Source organism: Herpailurus yagouaroundi, unplaced genomic scaffold (assembly GCF_014898765.1).
Source record: "Herpailurus yagouaroundi ecotype Mexico unplaced genomic scaffold, PumYag 100, whole genome shotgun sequence".
Lineage (NCBI taxonomy): Eukaryota > Metazoa > Chordata > Mammalia > Carnivora > Felidae > Herpailurus > Herpailurus yagouaroundi.
The window spans coordinates 39,333,911-39,350,465 of record NW_024412391.1 but is presented as its reverse complement, the minus strand read 5'-3'; the positions used below and the strand labels follow the sequence as shown (position 1 = coordinate 39,350,465).

The window sequence follows — 16,555 nt, the reverse complement described above, 5'->3', positions numbered from 1 at the left end:
CCAAACAGGCTCCACCCTATCAGAGCAGAGCCCGACGCAGGGCTCAAACTCAGGAACTATGAGATCATGACTTGAGCTGAAATCAAGAGTCAGACCCTTAACCAACTGAGCCACCCAGGTGCCTGCCCCAGTTTGCTTGTTTTTAATAGGAGTTAAGTTCGATAGAAAAAGCACGTCAAAGCATCAAGAGTTTAAATGGAATTCTGTAAGTAATCATTTCAGGTTTTTCAAACACAACTGTTCAAAATCAAAGTGTGTCATTTTGTTCGGAACAATTTTTGAGAATCAAATGGTCACGTACCTGAGTAAGAAAATGGACATAAAATGACAGGAAAGCAAGTGACAAAATAACTACAATACTTGTTACACTGGCTATTGCAGCACAAAAAATAAAATGACAATTAACCAAAAACATTTTTATTTTCGTCTTCAAAGAACAAACTGTTCTTCTTTCTCCAAGATAATAATGATTAACTTACAAAAATGGGCATTTACAATGCATCTTCAAAACATTTCCCTTCAACGGGAAACTTAGATTTACAGAATCCAAACATTAAAAGGTTAAAAAAAAAAATTCTATTTTGTTGTCATTATAAAACTAAACAGAGTTAAGTCAAGGAAATCCATTCATACTTCAGGTCCTTCTCCTCCAGGAACCAGCTGCATAGAAGGAAAAAGAGTTTATTAATAACACCACCACCCGCACCATCTAAAAACCCTTCCTCATCAATCCAAGCCACTTGCGCCTCTCTGCACCTCCCTCACATTCCCATTTTCTCCGGGTCATCACTTCTGTTTACAGTTCCCAATATCATCAATACTCAGAGCCTAAACAATGATTCTTGGCAAACTAAAAGATTAAATAGCCCAAGTAAACTAACTTTTAAGCCTAAAGTCATCTCCAGCAGCTCAGCTTTAGAGCCTTGATCACGAGAGCATCTCCTTCCCAACTTAAGCGCCACTGAGACATGAACATCTCATCAAGCAAGGTAATCTGTAATCCTTGCCCCACAAAAATGCGCTAACATCTAAATAAAACAGCTTTACTGTGTCTTACCATTGTTATATTATTTCCATTTAACAAAATCTGATCTAATTTAGTGATCCTTCTTCCTTCTGGTGTGATTTCACTAAATGAAGAGATAAAATAGAGTCAGGATAAACAATGATAATCAAAGCCAACATTTTGACCCCTAAAAAGGTTTTTCCTGTATATAAATGAATGTGAGGTCAAGCAATTACATCAGTAGTTTTAAGAGGCAATGGTTATTGACTGAATGATGTACATTCTTCCCCAAAGGCAACACAGTGAACTGACTGGCTTGAGATCCACACTCACTGGGACTGACCTTCATAAAAGCTGAAACTTGCCAAAGAGATCAAATATGAAATGAAATATTTACTAGCCTCCCTTTTTTACTATTACTTACCACTAATCCCTATCTGTTAAACAAATCTTTAATCAATTCAATTTTGAAAGCAGTTACTAGTCATGATCTTTGTAACTAATATAATGGAACAAGCATTTACATTTTATGCTATACATAGCTAAATGCTCTTATTATCATCAGTACCTTGATTTGCTTCAGCCCAAAGATTCCTGGCAATTTTGAATATTTTTTACTTTAAAGCTCTGTCTCCATTAACTTCCTAACAATTCATTAATAATTACATCATGGTTATAACTGTGTTCCAATTTTACTGGCATCCAATTTTATCAGTAGATAAAATTTCTACCTTCAAGGTATTTCTAACAGGCAATGTTTTCCCACAAATCATTTGCAACTCATTAATACTAAAATTACTTTGAAGAAAGATTTCCCCCAATTCTTTAATTTTTTAACACTACTCACAACTCAGTGACATCCTCCAGTACCATATCTGAAATTTGGTGTTAAGAAAATAAATATACCAGGTTGAATTTACTCTGGCTTCTGCCTTTATTCAGTTTTAGTTACAATGTTTAACACAATAGCTCAAATGCAAAATACATGTCAGTGGTAGGAACTTTACCTTCTTTCAGTATATGCACCTCTTAAAACACCATCACAAGTTCCCTGAGAATAAATTTTTATTATAATAATCAGTAGGAATTGACTGTTGATATTCTTCTGTTCTTAAATACTGAAGAAAAACCCACACCACCACCACCTTTTAAAAGGATACTGACAAAGTCATCAAATCCCAAAAGTGTGCCAACAATCTCTTTATCACTCTTCATCACAATGTGAATTCTTGATCCTATACATTTGTCCACAAGTTCTTTATTTAAAAAAAAAGAAAGAAAGAAAGAAAGAAAGAAGAAAGAAAAAAAGAGGGGGTAGAGAAAAAAAGATTATTTTACCATTACTTCAACAAATATTTAACTGTCTACTGGCACTTGTTCCTTGCATGCGGTGAAAGATAAACCGGGAAAAGTATTCATTCAAAATTGTACATTTTATACTACATAGCTCTGTTGCATAATCAACAGAAAAAAATTCTGTATTCACTACTTACCTCTCCTTTGTTGAAATTTATCACAGTCGTGGTTTTATGTTATTGTAGGTTGTTTGATTAACCTATGAACCTCCTCCCCCTCAGAGTCTAAACCCCGTTTTCGCATGTCTATTTCCCCAATGGGCAATGCCTGACATATACTAAGTATTCAAAAAGAGTCTGTCCAATGAAGAAATGAAAACTTTTAAATCATGCCACCTCCGATAACTCAAATGAACTCTTTAGCTACAAAATACTGGAAGATAGAGGCACAACCGTCTTTACCAGAGATTTCTTCCTGTCATCATTTCTGTGCTCTGGACGCAGTTGAGTTTAGCTGACTTAGCATTACTTGGCATGATGTTTATTTACTTGTCCCGTGTTCTATCTCTTCCAATGCTATGTGCTATTTGAAACCAATGGATGTGATTTAAATTTGCCGAATAGTGCCCAGCCATTGCGTCTAGTGCACACAGGCTCAGTGACAAAACTAGTTTCCAGATCTCCCTTTTAGGCTCATTCCAGACGCCAGTGCTTCTCTCAAGAACTAGCCAGACTAACTGCAGGATCTAATCCGGAGCCTAAATACCAAGTTGAGGAGTGGGTAGGATACCCATGACTGTAGAGGCGAGCCCACAACAAAGAAGGCCGAGGACACATTCACTAACTGTGGACCTTTTTGGGTGACGGTTTGGTTGGGGAGTCACACGTTCCCGCCTCAAGAACTCCTACCACGCTTAAAAGGCTTGAGCGGTTGGGGAAAGCAGACTTGGGAGCTTAGAAACCAGCCCCGGAAAAGTAAAGCGGTTGTTCCAACACAATTCCCTAACACTCGGCTAAGGGCTACTTCGGCTGCAGACCCTCGGCCCCCAATGCTTAGCTTGAGCTCTCCGGGTCCCCCTCCATACAGGACAACGATTACCTAAAGGAAGCAGCTGCGACGGGTTAGTGGTAGCGTTCGCCGCCATGGCTACGCCGGAAGTGGCCTGCGTGCATCGACGTTAGGACGGCGAGTTTGAAAGAGCGCGCTTCCGCTCTCACCCCCAACCCGCGCAGTCCGGGCAGGCTCTACCAATCTGAGGCCGAACATGCGATCCAGCCAGTCCACGCGAGTCGAGCCCAGTCAGTTCTTTCCGCGGTCCTGAGATCCCGGGAAGTATTTCTGTCCAAGGGACGTGGTGCGGCCTCAGCAGATATCTTCATTCCCCAGGCAGTTTCCTACAGACTTTAAAGGTACTGCCTTGTGAATAAATTCTTCCTGAACCTGAAAGGTTTTGCAAATTAGGAAAACCTTTGAGTCGTCTTATTTTATCCTATAAAGTTGCATCTCATCTCAAGTCAGGATCTTTTGTCGGACCAAATCAATTCGTTTTTCCCGCCACCAATTCACTGTGTTACAATTTTTGTAAAAACTGTTTTCTAAAGAATCAACCGCTTTTAAAAGTCCAGTGAATTGAAAACCCACAACCAGCATTTATTTTTAACTTTTCTAGGGTGGAAATTTAAAATACGTTTTCTTTTTCTTTCTGCTACTTTATTTAATTTATAGGAGTCTAATTTATTTTAGACTTTGTATTCACTTTCAACAGATACTTACTGTTTTGTCTAACAAGCAACCACCAGATGTCACTCTTTGTTAAGGCCATCACACCTAGAAAACCTTAATGCTTTTTAACTTGTTTTGAAAAAAAATTTTTTTTACATTTATTTATTTTTGAGAGAGCGCAAGCGGAGGAGGGGCAGAGAGAGAAGGAGACAAAGAGTCTAAAGCAGGCTCCAGGCTCTGAGCAAGCATTCAGCACAGAGCGGGATGCGAGGCTCGAACCCACTAATGGTGAGATCATGACCTGAACCTAAGTCAGACACTTAACCCCCTAAGTCACCCAGGCACCCCTGCACTTGTTTTGAAAAGAATAGAAAGCAGACAAATTCTCTGCCTTAAGTCTGTTTTGTTTGTGTCCCAGGAACTTAAAGCCGAGGAGTCTAAACAGGAGAGAGCAGAAAGAACATCACTCATTCATACAACAGATAGTTGTGATGCAGCCATCATTAATAGTGTGCATTAGTTGCACACTAGTTGGCATTTCGCTGAGTATAAAATTTACAAAACAGAATTACAAGGTCTTCCCTTGTAGGAGCTTAAGGATGAATGGGGGAGGAAGACTACTAACAAACATTATGTACAAGAAACAAGAAATTTAATACAAATTAAATTATAGCAATATAATATAAAAAATATATAAAGCAAATCCTAGAGAACTAGAGATCCTTGGTATGGTTTAAGGCAAATATCAACAAGAAGGGTTCAGAAGCAGATGGGTCCTTCAGTTCAAAGCTTCCTTGGGTTCAGCCTTCTAAATACCAAGCCAATTCTGGCTTTTTTGCATTTCATAAATACTGAGCACTTACTATGTGCCAGAAAACTTTCAAATACACTTAATCCTAATTTTTATGACTATCCTGTGAGACAAGTGTTCGAATGGAGTTCCTCATACTCAGAGAGGTTAAATAACTTGCCCACTGGTCACATAGTTTGGGAAGTTTCACAAAGGAATTGACAGAAGGCTAGTCTTAGGAGATAAATAAGAATTGGGTAGGCAGAAAAGGGGTAGAAGCAGCATTCCAAACAGAGGGAACACTGTGTGCAATTGGGATATGTCCACCACCAAAACTCTCGCTTCACTTTTATGTAAATCTTAACATACTTCCTCTAAGTTTGGCGTAAAACTCTTACCTTCCCAAATGTTTTCCCTATTACTTCATTTTATTTTATTGGACTTAACGATGTTCTGCTACCAAATTGGGGTAAAATGCTGCTCATCCTTCAAAACCCTGCTCAAAGGTACCTGGGTGGTTCAGTCGGTTAAGCATCTGACTCTTCATTTCAGTTCAGGTCATGATCTCATGGTTCATGATTTTGAGCCCCGTGTTGGGCTCTGTGCTGACAGCATGGAGCCTGCTTGGGATTCTCCCCCGCCCCCTTCTCTGCCCTTCCCCAGCTCATGCTCTCTCTCTCTCAAAATAAATAAACATAAAAAAAAAAAAAAGACCCCGCTCAAATGTGACTGCCTCTGTGAAGCTTTTCTGACTTGCAGACTTGATAGGCTCTTTCATTGTCCCATGACAACTTCAATAGTTCTCAGAAGGCTCTCAACGTATTCTCCTATAATTATCTTTGCAGAGGGTTACCTCCCTCCCCAAAGACTCTGGAGTTCCTCTATGTCAAGAATTTAGGGAAGCTATAGAGTACAGTAATTAAATTCATTGGTTCTGAGGGGTGCCTGAGTGGCAAGGTTCATTGAGTGTCTGACTCTTGATTTTGGCTCAGGTCATAATTTCAGAGTCATGGGATGTAGACCCAAGTCGGGCTCCTTGTGGAGCCTGCGTGGGATTCTCTCTCTCTTTCTCTCTTTCCCTCTGCCTCACTCCCCTGCTCTCTCTCTGTCTCTCAAATAAATAAAATGCAAAAAATGTATATATTTTTTTAATTCAATGGTTCTGAAATTACATGACTTTGGTTCAAATCCTTTCCCTACCACAATTCCTTCTAGTTAATTTGACCTTCAGCAAGTTATTTAACATAAGTGTCAATTTACCCACTGGAAAAAAATGAGGATGATAGTATCTACTTTAGGATTGTTGTGAAGATTAAATGAAATGATCCATGAAAAGTGACCAGCTGAGGACACAGTGCTTATTCATTAAATGTGAGCTATTATTGCTTATCCTTATTTCCTAATACTTATTAACATGATGGGTGGCTTCGAGTGAGTGCTACAAACGCTAGCATTGCTGGCTGGCTTCACATATATCTTGTTTTTATAACCAGACATAGACAATGGGGGGAAGGGCAGAGGAAGAGGGATAGAGAATCTCAAGCAGGCTCTATGCTGTCAGCACAGCCGCACTTGGGGCTCGATCCCACAAACCATGAGATCATGACCTGAGCTGAAATCTAGAGTTCAACACTTAACGGACAAACCACCCAGGTGCCCCTTAAATTTCTTTTTAAATTTCTTTTGATGCACTGTGCCTACCACAGTTCCAGGTACACTGTAGGGTCTAATGAATGTTCTTTAAATTGATTCCATTTATTCATCCCCATCAATATCCTCCTTAACCTTCATAGGATTCTAAAGACAAAGTAATGCCAAATTTGTTTGTGACACCCTTTTCCTTCCCTGGTTTTCTTTTCTATTGCTATCCTTGTTTTGTTTTCACAATACCATAATGAGAATAGGGACCAAATTCAAGACATTGTCCCTATGTGATAAAGTTTACAATTCAGGAAAAATATGCTTTGAGAAAGTCAATACTTTAAGTTTTCCATTAGCAATTTTCAATACTATTGATAAAGAATAAAAGTCTCTTTATACTCTGAAAAAGGAAATATGGTTCATTTACACAGTAGAGTTAATGGGGATTGCTTTAGAGTGGTTTTATTTTATCATGTTCTCTCTTGAGGCAAGAGGCAAAAAGAAACAACAGTCCAATTCCAGATGGAGAGTTCATTTTTAATGAACTTAAAAACATGTCATAGCTCTGTGTCTCCAGGGTTTTTCTCCCCTTAGCCCTTACTTACAGAGCTAACATAAAATAGAATCTATAATTCATCATAAAATATATATAACCAAAAGAGGCTCTTCAACTTACCATGTGTTCAGAAAAATTTTTCTAATTTTTCTCCTCTAGATAAATGTTATCATAAAAATGCAAACAAAAGTTTCCTTTCAGAATAATGTTCAGAAAGTATTGTTATCTCAAATTACTCACAATCTTGATAATATTCTTCCAAAATTTTAAACTAAGAGAAATTTCTGTTTTTTTCCTCAATAGATATTTGTCCTTAAAAACAGTATCTTGTTAGTGAATTCATTCTATATTAATACAACTTATTCAAAAACCAATATAAGGGGCCCCTGGGTGGCTCAGTTGGTTAAGCATTCAACTCTTAATTTCAGCTTAGGACATGATCTTAAGGTCATGATCTCATGGTTGTGAGACCAAGCCCCACATCTGGCTCTGTGATGGAAGTGGAACCTGCTTAAGATTCTGTCACTCCCTCTCCTTCTGTCCCTCCCCTGTTTGTGTGAGCTACTGCTCTCTCATTCTTAAAAAACAAAAAACAAAAAAAAACAAAAACAAAAAAAAAAACCCCACACACAATGTAAAAGTTATTCTAAAATTTTTTGTTTTTGTTTTTGTTTTTTTTTGTTGGGGAGAGAGACAGAGTGCAAGCAGGGGAGGGGCAAAGAGAGAGGGAGATACAGAATCCGAAGCAGGCTCCAGGCTCGGAGCTATCAACACAGAACCTGGTGTGGGGCTCAAACTCTGGAACTGTGAAATCATGACCTGATCCAAAGTTGACGCTCAACTAACTGAGCACCTAGGCACCCCTAAAAATTATTATTCTAGACGCACCAGTCTGTATATTTAGAGTTGGAAAAAAATTCTGCAAATTCCCTTGCTCATTTTCTCTCCCGAATTTCCCAGTAACATACTTTTTAAACATTTAAGCAACAAAATAGTTATGAATAAATGATGTAGTCTTAGTTGGATTGCCTAGGATGCAAAGTGATATTTATAAAGCTGTTACTGTTACTGGATCTCCTGCACAATGAATTAAACAATTGGTGTTCACTGCAGGTGTAAAGTTTTTTGGGTTTTTTTTTTAATTTTTAAAACATATTTTTTATTTATTTTTTTATTTTTTTATTTTTTTTATTTTTTTTATTTTTGAGACAGAGAGAGACAGAGCATGATCAGGGGAGGGGCAGAGAGAGACACACACAGAATCTGAAGCAGGCTCCAGGCTCTGAGCTGTCAGCACAGAGCCCAACGCAGGGCTCGAACTCACAGACAGTGAGATCATGACCCGAGCTGAAGTCGGATGCTTAACTGAGCCACCAACGCGCCCCAGGTGTAAAGTTTTAAGATGCCCTGCCCTTGAATCTTTTTAAAAAGTTTGTTCAATTGGGGACACCTGGGTGGTTCAGTCGGTTAAGTGTCTGACTTGGGCTAAGGTCATGATCTCAAAGTTGGCTACAGCTCAGAGCCTGAGGCCTGCTTTAGATTGTTTCTCTCTCTCTCTCTCTTTCTCTCTCTCTTACCCTGCCCCTCCCCCACTCATGCTCTGTCTCTCTCAAAAATAAATAAATGTTTTAAAAAAATAAAAGAGATTGTTCGAGTTTAATTTTGGCTATGCCAATTGTGGAAAATATTGAGACAGATGAAAGAAAACAGTAATATATTCTGCATACAAGGAAAAATATAGTTTTACACATAGTTCTGAACCAACACCAAGAATATTGCAATATAATAAAGAAATGAAAACTTTCTATAGTATTTTTTTTTAATGCTTATTTATTTATTTCTGAGAGACAGAGACTGAGCACCAACAGGGGAGGAGCAGAGAGAGAGGAAGAGACAGAATCCGAAACAGGCTCCAGGCTCCGAGCTGTCAGCACAGAGCCTGATGCGGCCCGAACCCACAGACCGTGAGATCATGACCTGAGCCGAAGCCGGACGCTCAACCGACTGAGCCACCCAGGCGCCCCTCTACCGTATTTTTATTAGCATTAAAACACTTGTACTGAATCATAGAAAAATAACTTAATTACAGGAAGCCTACTGTTTTTCTCAGCTTTACTTCAATTAGAATGCAAGTTCTTAAATTACAAGGTCAGGAGTGTAAAATATCAACTGCCAACGTTGTCTAAACTAAGGGATATGCACGAATAATGATAAACTTCACAGCCAATTATTGCAGTAATCTCAAATTCTATTTGAAGTAGGCCCCTACCTATCCTTTAGTTTTTAAAAATAAAATTGAAGTAGTACAATACAGTCAGTAAGGAAATTAAGAATCCTGGTGACAATAGATGATATATATTTTGTACTGACCAGAGTACTAAACCCAGAAAAAGAATGAAAATAATATGTATTTTTTAAAATATCGGTACTGGAATAATCATTTACAGGTCTCCCTATAAACTTCCTTTATTGTCGAGGATCTCTTACTTCAGGCTTTAAAAGGCTTCCAAACTCCCATACATAATAAAGAGAAAAAATATATATAACGAAACAAAAGAAAAACCCTGGGTGAGCAAGTAATTTAAAGGTAAAATGCACAGGTATAGAGTCCCACTAATATGCCTCCCTGTTATCCCAGAGAGGGGAAGGAAATGAACGAAGGAATTGGATAATGGAGAGAAAACAAAAAAAGATAGTGAAAAAGAAGGAAAGCCAAGGAAAGAGGGAAAGGGCGGAGACTTTAAGAAGAAGAGAGGGCAAAGGAGGAGAAAGTGGGTTAAGATCAAACGAAAGCAGTAGGGGATAGAAGAGCCGGATAACCCCGCAAGCCCCGCCCCCAACCTCGGGCCCCCCACCCCCCCACCCCGCACCAGGCCCCGCCCCGTCAGGTTCCCTCAGGGTCCTGCCCCGCCCTGCCTCGCCGGCGGCGGCCGCGTCAGGTGACAGCCCGGAAGCAGCGGAAGCGGATGAGGGAAGCGCGGCCCCGGCCCTGGGGGCGGCGCGCAGCTGCAGGAGCTTCGGCCTCCTCCGGGCCACTGCGCGGCCCTCATGCGGCGCCCCTGCTGACACCTGAAGTCCACCGCTCGCAGTCCTCCTCGGGACCGCGGGGTCGCCTGGCCCGCCGCCCTTGGCGGTTGAAGTCGTCGTCTTGCGGGCCCGCGGCGGCCGCCCATGGAGAAGTCCGGGCGGGGAGGCGATGGCGCCCCCCGGGGGCCTGTACTGCACATTGTGGTGGTTGGCTTTCATCACAAGAAGGGCTGCCAGGTGAGGAAGGGGCCTGAATCCGCGCCCCCCCGCGGTTCGTGCGGTCGCGCTCAGCCGGCGCCCACTTCCATCAGCCCGCCTCCGTGCTGCCTTAAGCGCCCTCGGCCCATCTGATCTTGATACCATTCCTGCTCTAGCACTTGTCCCACGTGAAACCCATCCCCCACACTCCCTATTTCTCCTGCCCTGAAAATTGTGTTTTGAGCAGTCGAGGAGCTACGTGTTGGTATGTTGGGGTGGTAGGTGTTTAGGTTCTTTGGTGGAGTGGGAGGAAGGAATCGAAGGTCAACCCCACTCAGTTCCTCATTCATTTCTGCCTCCATTGACTTTCTGGATGTACACCCATTATGGGAGGCTTTAGAAAAATTCAGCACTTGGACTGCGTCTTCAAGGTAATGAACTCGGTGGGCTTCCACGCAAATGCCTCGGGTTGTTTGAAGCAGGCGGCGGCGTGGGAAAATCCACTTCTTTGTTTATCTGTGGAAGCCCTAGAATCCGTCGTGTTTGGGTGGTGTATTGACTCCTCCCCCGCTTCCCATTGGGCCTTGCTTTTGCTATTTGATCTTGTCCAAATCTTGCCTTTTGGTGAGAGATTGACCTTTCTAGTTCAGTTGCAGTAAGAGAAAGTGTATTTATCTAGCAAAGAAATGTGCAAATATAAAATTATTTTTAAGCTTCACTGAAATAGTGAATAGGAACAATGGAACGTTTGCAGTATATGTTTTGGAGTCAAGGGAACAAAATAGAAGCAGAATTATTTAATGAGCCCAAATACTGGAAGGCAATGATGTCATAATGTGCTAGTGAACAGGAAATTGAAATGCTTGAAGTATTAAAACTACTGACTGCTACGCCTAGGTAATGTAGCATTTCGTTTCTTGGGTTTCACAGAAAATGTAACATTTTGAAAGACTTACTGGCAAAATTTAAATTTGTTAGAGGATGATGAAATTGGAGTGAAAAGATGGCTGTGTTTGTATGTGTTCTAACGACTGCTTGACTTTAAGGTATTCTTTATCTCTCAGGGAAAAGCATAGAAAGATACCAACGAGGATGTGGCCTTATTTAGTGTGGTGTTAAAAAAATTCCAGGCAGCAGCATAAGTTTTGTTTTTTGTTTTTTTTAACGTGGCTGTGTATTTACAAGTAAAAGGATGGATATTTGAGATTGTACCATGGCATGCAAACTGTTCATTGGACTTTTAATGCTTTTTCAAATTTTAATTCCAGTTTGACATAGTGTTATATTAGTTTCAGAGGTACAATACAATGATTCAACAATTCTCTACTCAGTGCTCCTCACTATAGGTATAATCTTAATCCCCTTCACCTGTTTCACCCGTCCCCTCCCACCTACCTCTGGTAACCACCAGTTCCCTATAGTTAAGAGAGTGTTTTTTTAAAAGGTTTGTGTCTTTTATACCTTGCTCATTTGTTTCTTAAAGATTTTTTTATTTTTATTTATTTAAAAAAAATTTTTTTAACGTTTATTATTGAGAGACAGGGCATGAGCATGGGAGGGGCAGAGAGAGGTGGAGACACAGAATCCAAAGCAGGTTCCAGGCTCTGAGCTGTCAGCACAGAGCCCGATGTGGGCAAACTGTGAAATCATGACCTGAGCTCAAGTTGGATGCTTAACCGACTGAGACACCCAGGCACCCCAAGCCAGACTGAATGGGACTTTTAAAAATAAAAAGGGAATATTGGTAGGAGAAAGAATAGAATCTTTTAATTTTTTGCTGTCCTATAAATTCAAGATTAATTATGTTTTATACCAGTTTTATTGTCAAAAGTAATATCAGTTGTACTCCCAGAAAGGAAAAATGATTTATTTTAGGAAACAAATGTAATGCTGTTTAGAAATTGAAGGAAACTGGACAACAGATTATGACATGAAGGAGGCACTTTGGGCTGAAGTGGCACACTAGGTGCCTTGGCATTTCACTGGATTCATTAGGCTTTTGGTTGTAGCATTAAGGTAGTGGCAGCTGGTTTTGTTAAATGAACACTGTGCTGGAAATCAGGAGACCTGGATGACATCCTGGCCTCACAGCTTCATGACCTCCAGCAATTCCAAATCACTTAATTTTTCTGTAACATTTTTTCATCTACCAGATTTCTTCATGAGAATTTTAGACCTGGCAAGGGTCCCTGGAGATCATTCTACTCCCGTCTCTCTTAAGTTTACTGAAACCCGGAAAGGTTAAGCAACTTAAGAATACTTAGCAGGGCACCTGGGTGGTTCAGTTTGTTAAGCATCGGGCTTCAGCTCAGGTCATGATTTCACGGTTTATGAGTTTGAGCCCCGCGTTAGTCTGGCTCTGTCTCGTTAGCACAGAGCCTGCTTGGGATCCTCTGTCCCCCTCTCTCTCTGCCCCTCCCCACTCTGGCATGCTCGCTCTCTCTCTCAAAAATAAACATTTAAAAAAAATTTAGTATGATATCAGAAAACCCAGAGCTGGACAATAGTTAATGCAATAAAAACATTCAGAAAAACTATTGCAATAGAGGAAAACAGACCTTGGTATAGAACTGGACTCAACTCTGAATACATCAAGGAAAAGCAGACGTTTATAGCCAGGGAGCAGAGTGGGGGCGGGGGAGTCAATGGATGGAAAATTACTACATCAAGAGTAAAGGGGGTTTCTGGCTTAACCCAGCTGACAGGATTCATGCTAAAATTAGACAATGCAGAGAAGAACAAGGAAGCCCAAAAGTCAGGCCCTAGTTGAAAAGAGAGTTCTGAGGAGACTAACGAAATTTTGATTGAGAGACTGTTAGCACTAACATTGAAACCCAGATGTCCCTAGTCTTTGTTATCAACCATATATTTTTTTAATGTTTATTTTATTTTTTAATTTTTTTTTAATCTTTTTATTTATTTTTGAAGGAGAGAGAGACTGAGCATGATCAGGGGAGGAGCAGAGAGAGAGAGGGAGACACAGAATTTGAAGCAGGCTCCAGGCTCTGAGCTGTGAGCAGAGAACCCAATGTGGGGCTCGAACCCACGAACCATGAGATCATGACCTGAGCCGAAGTCGGACGTTTAACCGACTGAGCTACCCAGGCGCCCCATTTTAATGTTTATTTTTGAGAGAGAGTGTGTGCAAGCTGGGGAGGGGCAGAGAGAGAGGGAGAGAGAGTCCAGAGCAGGCTCTGAACTGTTGGTGTGGAGCCCAACTTGGGGCCCCAACCAAAGAATGGTAAAATCATGACCCAAGCTTAACCAACTCAGCCACCCAGGAGCCCCAGTCATATCTCTTTTTTAAGAGCACTTTTAGGTTGTTGGCTCTTAGTAGCAAGGGAAACTACACACCTTGTTTTTCATTTATTTTTTAATCTACATGATGTTTCACAGAGACCAGGGCAATTTTTTTTCTTTTCTTTTCTTTCTTTCTTTTTTTTTTTTTTTTTTTTTGAGAGAAAAAGTGCGAGCTGGGGAGGGGAACAGAGGGGAGAGTGAAAATCCCAAGGAGGCAAGCTCCGCACTGTCAGCGCAGAGCCCAATTTGGGGCTCGACCCACAAATTACTAGATCATGACCTGAGCTGAAGTCCCACGCTTAACCAACTGAGCCAGCCACCCAGGTGCCCCAGACTAGGGCAATTATTTTCAAATAAATGTACTTGTTTAGTAGTGTCTGTTGTCTGGGTTGCTGATAGAATGGAAGAAAATGCAAGGGATTCTGCCACAGTGCATTCAAAGATGAGAAAACTAGTATAGGTTCTTTTCTATTTTTTCTTAAGTTTTTTAATTCCAATGTAATTAACATACAATACAATATTCAATACAGTCAAATATAGCACGATATAGTGAAATCCCATCACCTGTTTCACCCCCCATCCACCTCTGCTCTAGTAAGCATCAGTTCCCTATAGTTAAGAGTCTGTTTCTTGGTTTATCTCTTTTTTCCCTTTGTTTTCATTCTTAAATTCCGTATGAGTGAAATCATATGGTATTTGTCTTTCTCAATCTGACTTATTTCTCCTAGCATTATACTCTCTAGCTCCATCTATGTTTGCAAATGGCAAGATTTCGTTCGTTTTTATGGCTGAATAATATCAACTATATACATACCACATATTCTTTATTCATTCATCTATCCATGCTACTTACATAATTTGACTATTGTAAATAATGTTGCAGTAAACATAGGTGTGCATATATCTTTTCAAATTAGTGTTTTTGTATTTTTGGAGTAAATACCCAGTAATGTGATTACTGGATTGTGTGGTAGTTCTATTTTTAATTTTTTGAGGAAGTTCCATACTATTTTCCCCATAGTGTTTTCCACAGTGGCTGAACCAGTTTGCATTCCCAATGGATTATTTTCTTACTGCTGACTAAAAGCAGCTTTTAAAAATTACACTTACCTCTCATAGCAGAAAATGAAGACCTTGTTTGGTTTTGCAAATCAAACAAGAATTTGCTATTTTTAAAGGTGCCTCCGTCGCTTAAGTGTTGACTCTTGATTTCAGTTCAGGTCATGATCTCACTGTTGGTGAGTTTGAGCCCTACATTGGGCTCTCCACTGTGAGTGCAGAGGGATGCTTTCTCTCTCTCAAAATAAACAAACTTAAAAAAAAAAAAGTGCTATATTTAGTCAATCAAAATGCACAGTGAGCAAAATGATTTTGAGATTTATGTAGAGTATTTTCTGACTCTTGCAAGAGTCAAACATTTAATTTTAGTAGAACTTTTACTATTTCTCAGAAAAATTTTGGCTTACTGTTAATCTTTTGTTAATTTTCTGTTGTTTTTCTGATGAAGGTTGGTTGGATAGATGACACTATGATTTCTGGACTTGAGAGAGTTATGGTTGGATAAGTGGATAATCCCAAAAACCTTCATTGGAAACCCTCTGTGGTGTTAGCCAGGTTGGATGTAGGGCATGCTAACACAGCCAGTGCACTCACACAACAGCACAAATGAATGAAAAATTTTCTCCCACTAAGTTGGTTGATAAAATTGACAGGTTAATTCTGTCAAAAACAATGAAACTTGTCAGAGATGTAATTTGCCCAATGGATGTGTAATAGTATTGGAAAAGATAGGAAAATAGTTTGTTCAACTATATATTTTTTTCATTTTTGGCTGCCCTATTTTTTTTGTCTTAGTTTTTATAAAATTTCAAGAAGAATGTTGGTTTTGCCAAATTCTTGAGAGGAATATTATAAAAAAGTGTACTAAAATTTCCAATATGTTATATTAGTTCTTAAGGGTGTTTCTCACTTCCACAAATCAGTATCTTTTGATTTAGTTTTTTATCTTTTTTACATGTCCAATTCTTTTTTTATTTTGTTTTTTAAGTTTATTTTTTTTGGTAATCTCTACACCCAATGTGGGGCTCAAACTCACAAACCTGGGATCAAGAGTCGCATGCTCTTCTGACTAAGTCAGCCAGGTGCTTCTCAGTGTCTTTTTAGATGTCTTACAACTCTGCTTTCTTAAGCAGAGTTTAAAAATCCAATTGTTTTGGAAAGTGAGTTTGTTACATGCATTAATTCTTAAGAATGTTTTAGACACTGCTGTTTCTTTAATCAGTATATTGAGTGTTTCGGAGACTGTAATTATGTAAGATTTCCCCCAGGATGGATTAATGAGCCACTGTATTCCAGGTGTAAAGGATTAAAAGTGCATGGCTCATTGAATTGTGATTCTGACTTCAGATTATTTTAGGCTGTGTGAGGGTATTTTGTTAAACTGCTCTTCCAAGTATTCAAAATTCTGCTGGTCTTGTTGATTACTTCTTTCTGTTATGCATAGTGAAAATTCCCATGTTTGGTTGTCCTTTGTAATTTGTATTTTACTTATTTATTTTTTAAGTTTATTTATTTTGAAGAGAGAGAGAGAGAGCGCGCGAGAGAGGGCAGGCTCTGCACCTCCAGCACGGAGTCCAACTCCAGGCTTGAACTCAGGAACCTCGAGGTTATAACCTGAGGACTTAATCAACTGATCCACCCAGGCGCCCCATGTAGTTTGTAATTTTTAGATTGCAGTGAGTTAAAGTAAAACTTTGTGTAAAAGTAATGCCTTTCAGCAGTCATCTGGGTTAATTAGCATGATGACTTTACGTGGGAGGATATACTAAATCTTTGTAAACTCTTCTGTTACAAAGGTGTTCTGTAGTGCTATGATAGAGGAATCAGGTAGTTTCACATGAACCACCAGGTTAAAGCCATATTTTATTTTTTTTAATTTCTTTTATTTTTTTAAATTTACATCCAAGTTAGTTAGCATATAGTGCCACAATGATTTCAGGAGTAGATTCCTTAATGCCCC

At 39.7% G+C, this 16,555-nt stretch overlaps 2 protein-coding genes across 4 annotated transcripts in view; one reads left to right on the top strand and one right to left on the bottom strand.

Annotated features, from left to right (window-relative positions):
- Positions 1 to 401: 401 nt before the first annotated feature.
- On the bottom strand, positions 402 to 3,518 carry LSM5 (LSM5 homolog, U6 small nuclear RNA and mRNA degradation associated). The gene is made up of 5 exons (XM_040472307.1): positions 3,401 to 3,518; positions 2,167 to 2,262; positions 1,854 to 1,881; positions 1,058 to 1,130; positions 402 to 660 (listed from the first exon to the last, which is right to left on the bottom strand). Exons 1-5 carry the CDS (start codon positions 3,444 to 3,446, stop codon positions 628 to 630), a joined length of 276 nt encoding a protein of 91 aa, XP_040328241.1. The 5' UTR covers positions 3,447 to 3,518; the 3' UTR covers positions 402 to 627.
- A 6,444-nt stretch (positions 3,519 to 9,962) lies between these two features.
- The window catches only part of AVL9 (AVL9 cell migration associated), a 71,396-nt gene continuing 64,803 nt past the window's right edge, over positions 9,963 to 16,555 (top strand). For 2 of the 3 annotated variants that reach the window (XR_005789276.1, XM_040472305.1), the window contains exon 1: positions 9,963 to 10,275. Coding sequence is in view for 2 of the 3 variants with exons in the window: in XM_040472305.1 (XP_040328239.1) it covers positions 9,978 to 10,275 (298 nt within the window). In the remaining variant the exon portion in view is untranslated. The remainder of the gene's footprint in view (positions 10,276 to 16,555) is intronic. The other variant, XM_040472306.1, reaches the window with a different exon arrangement.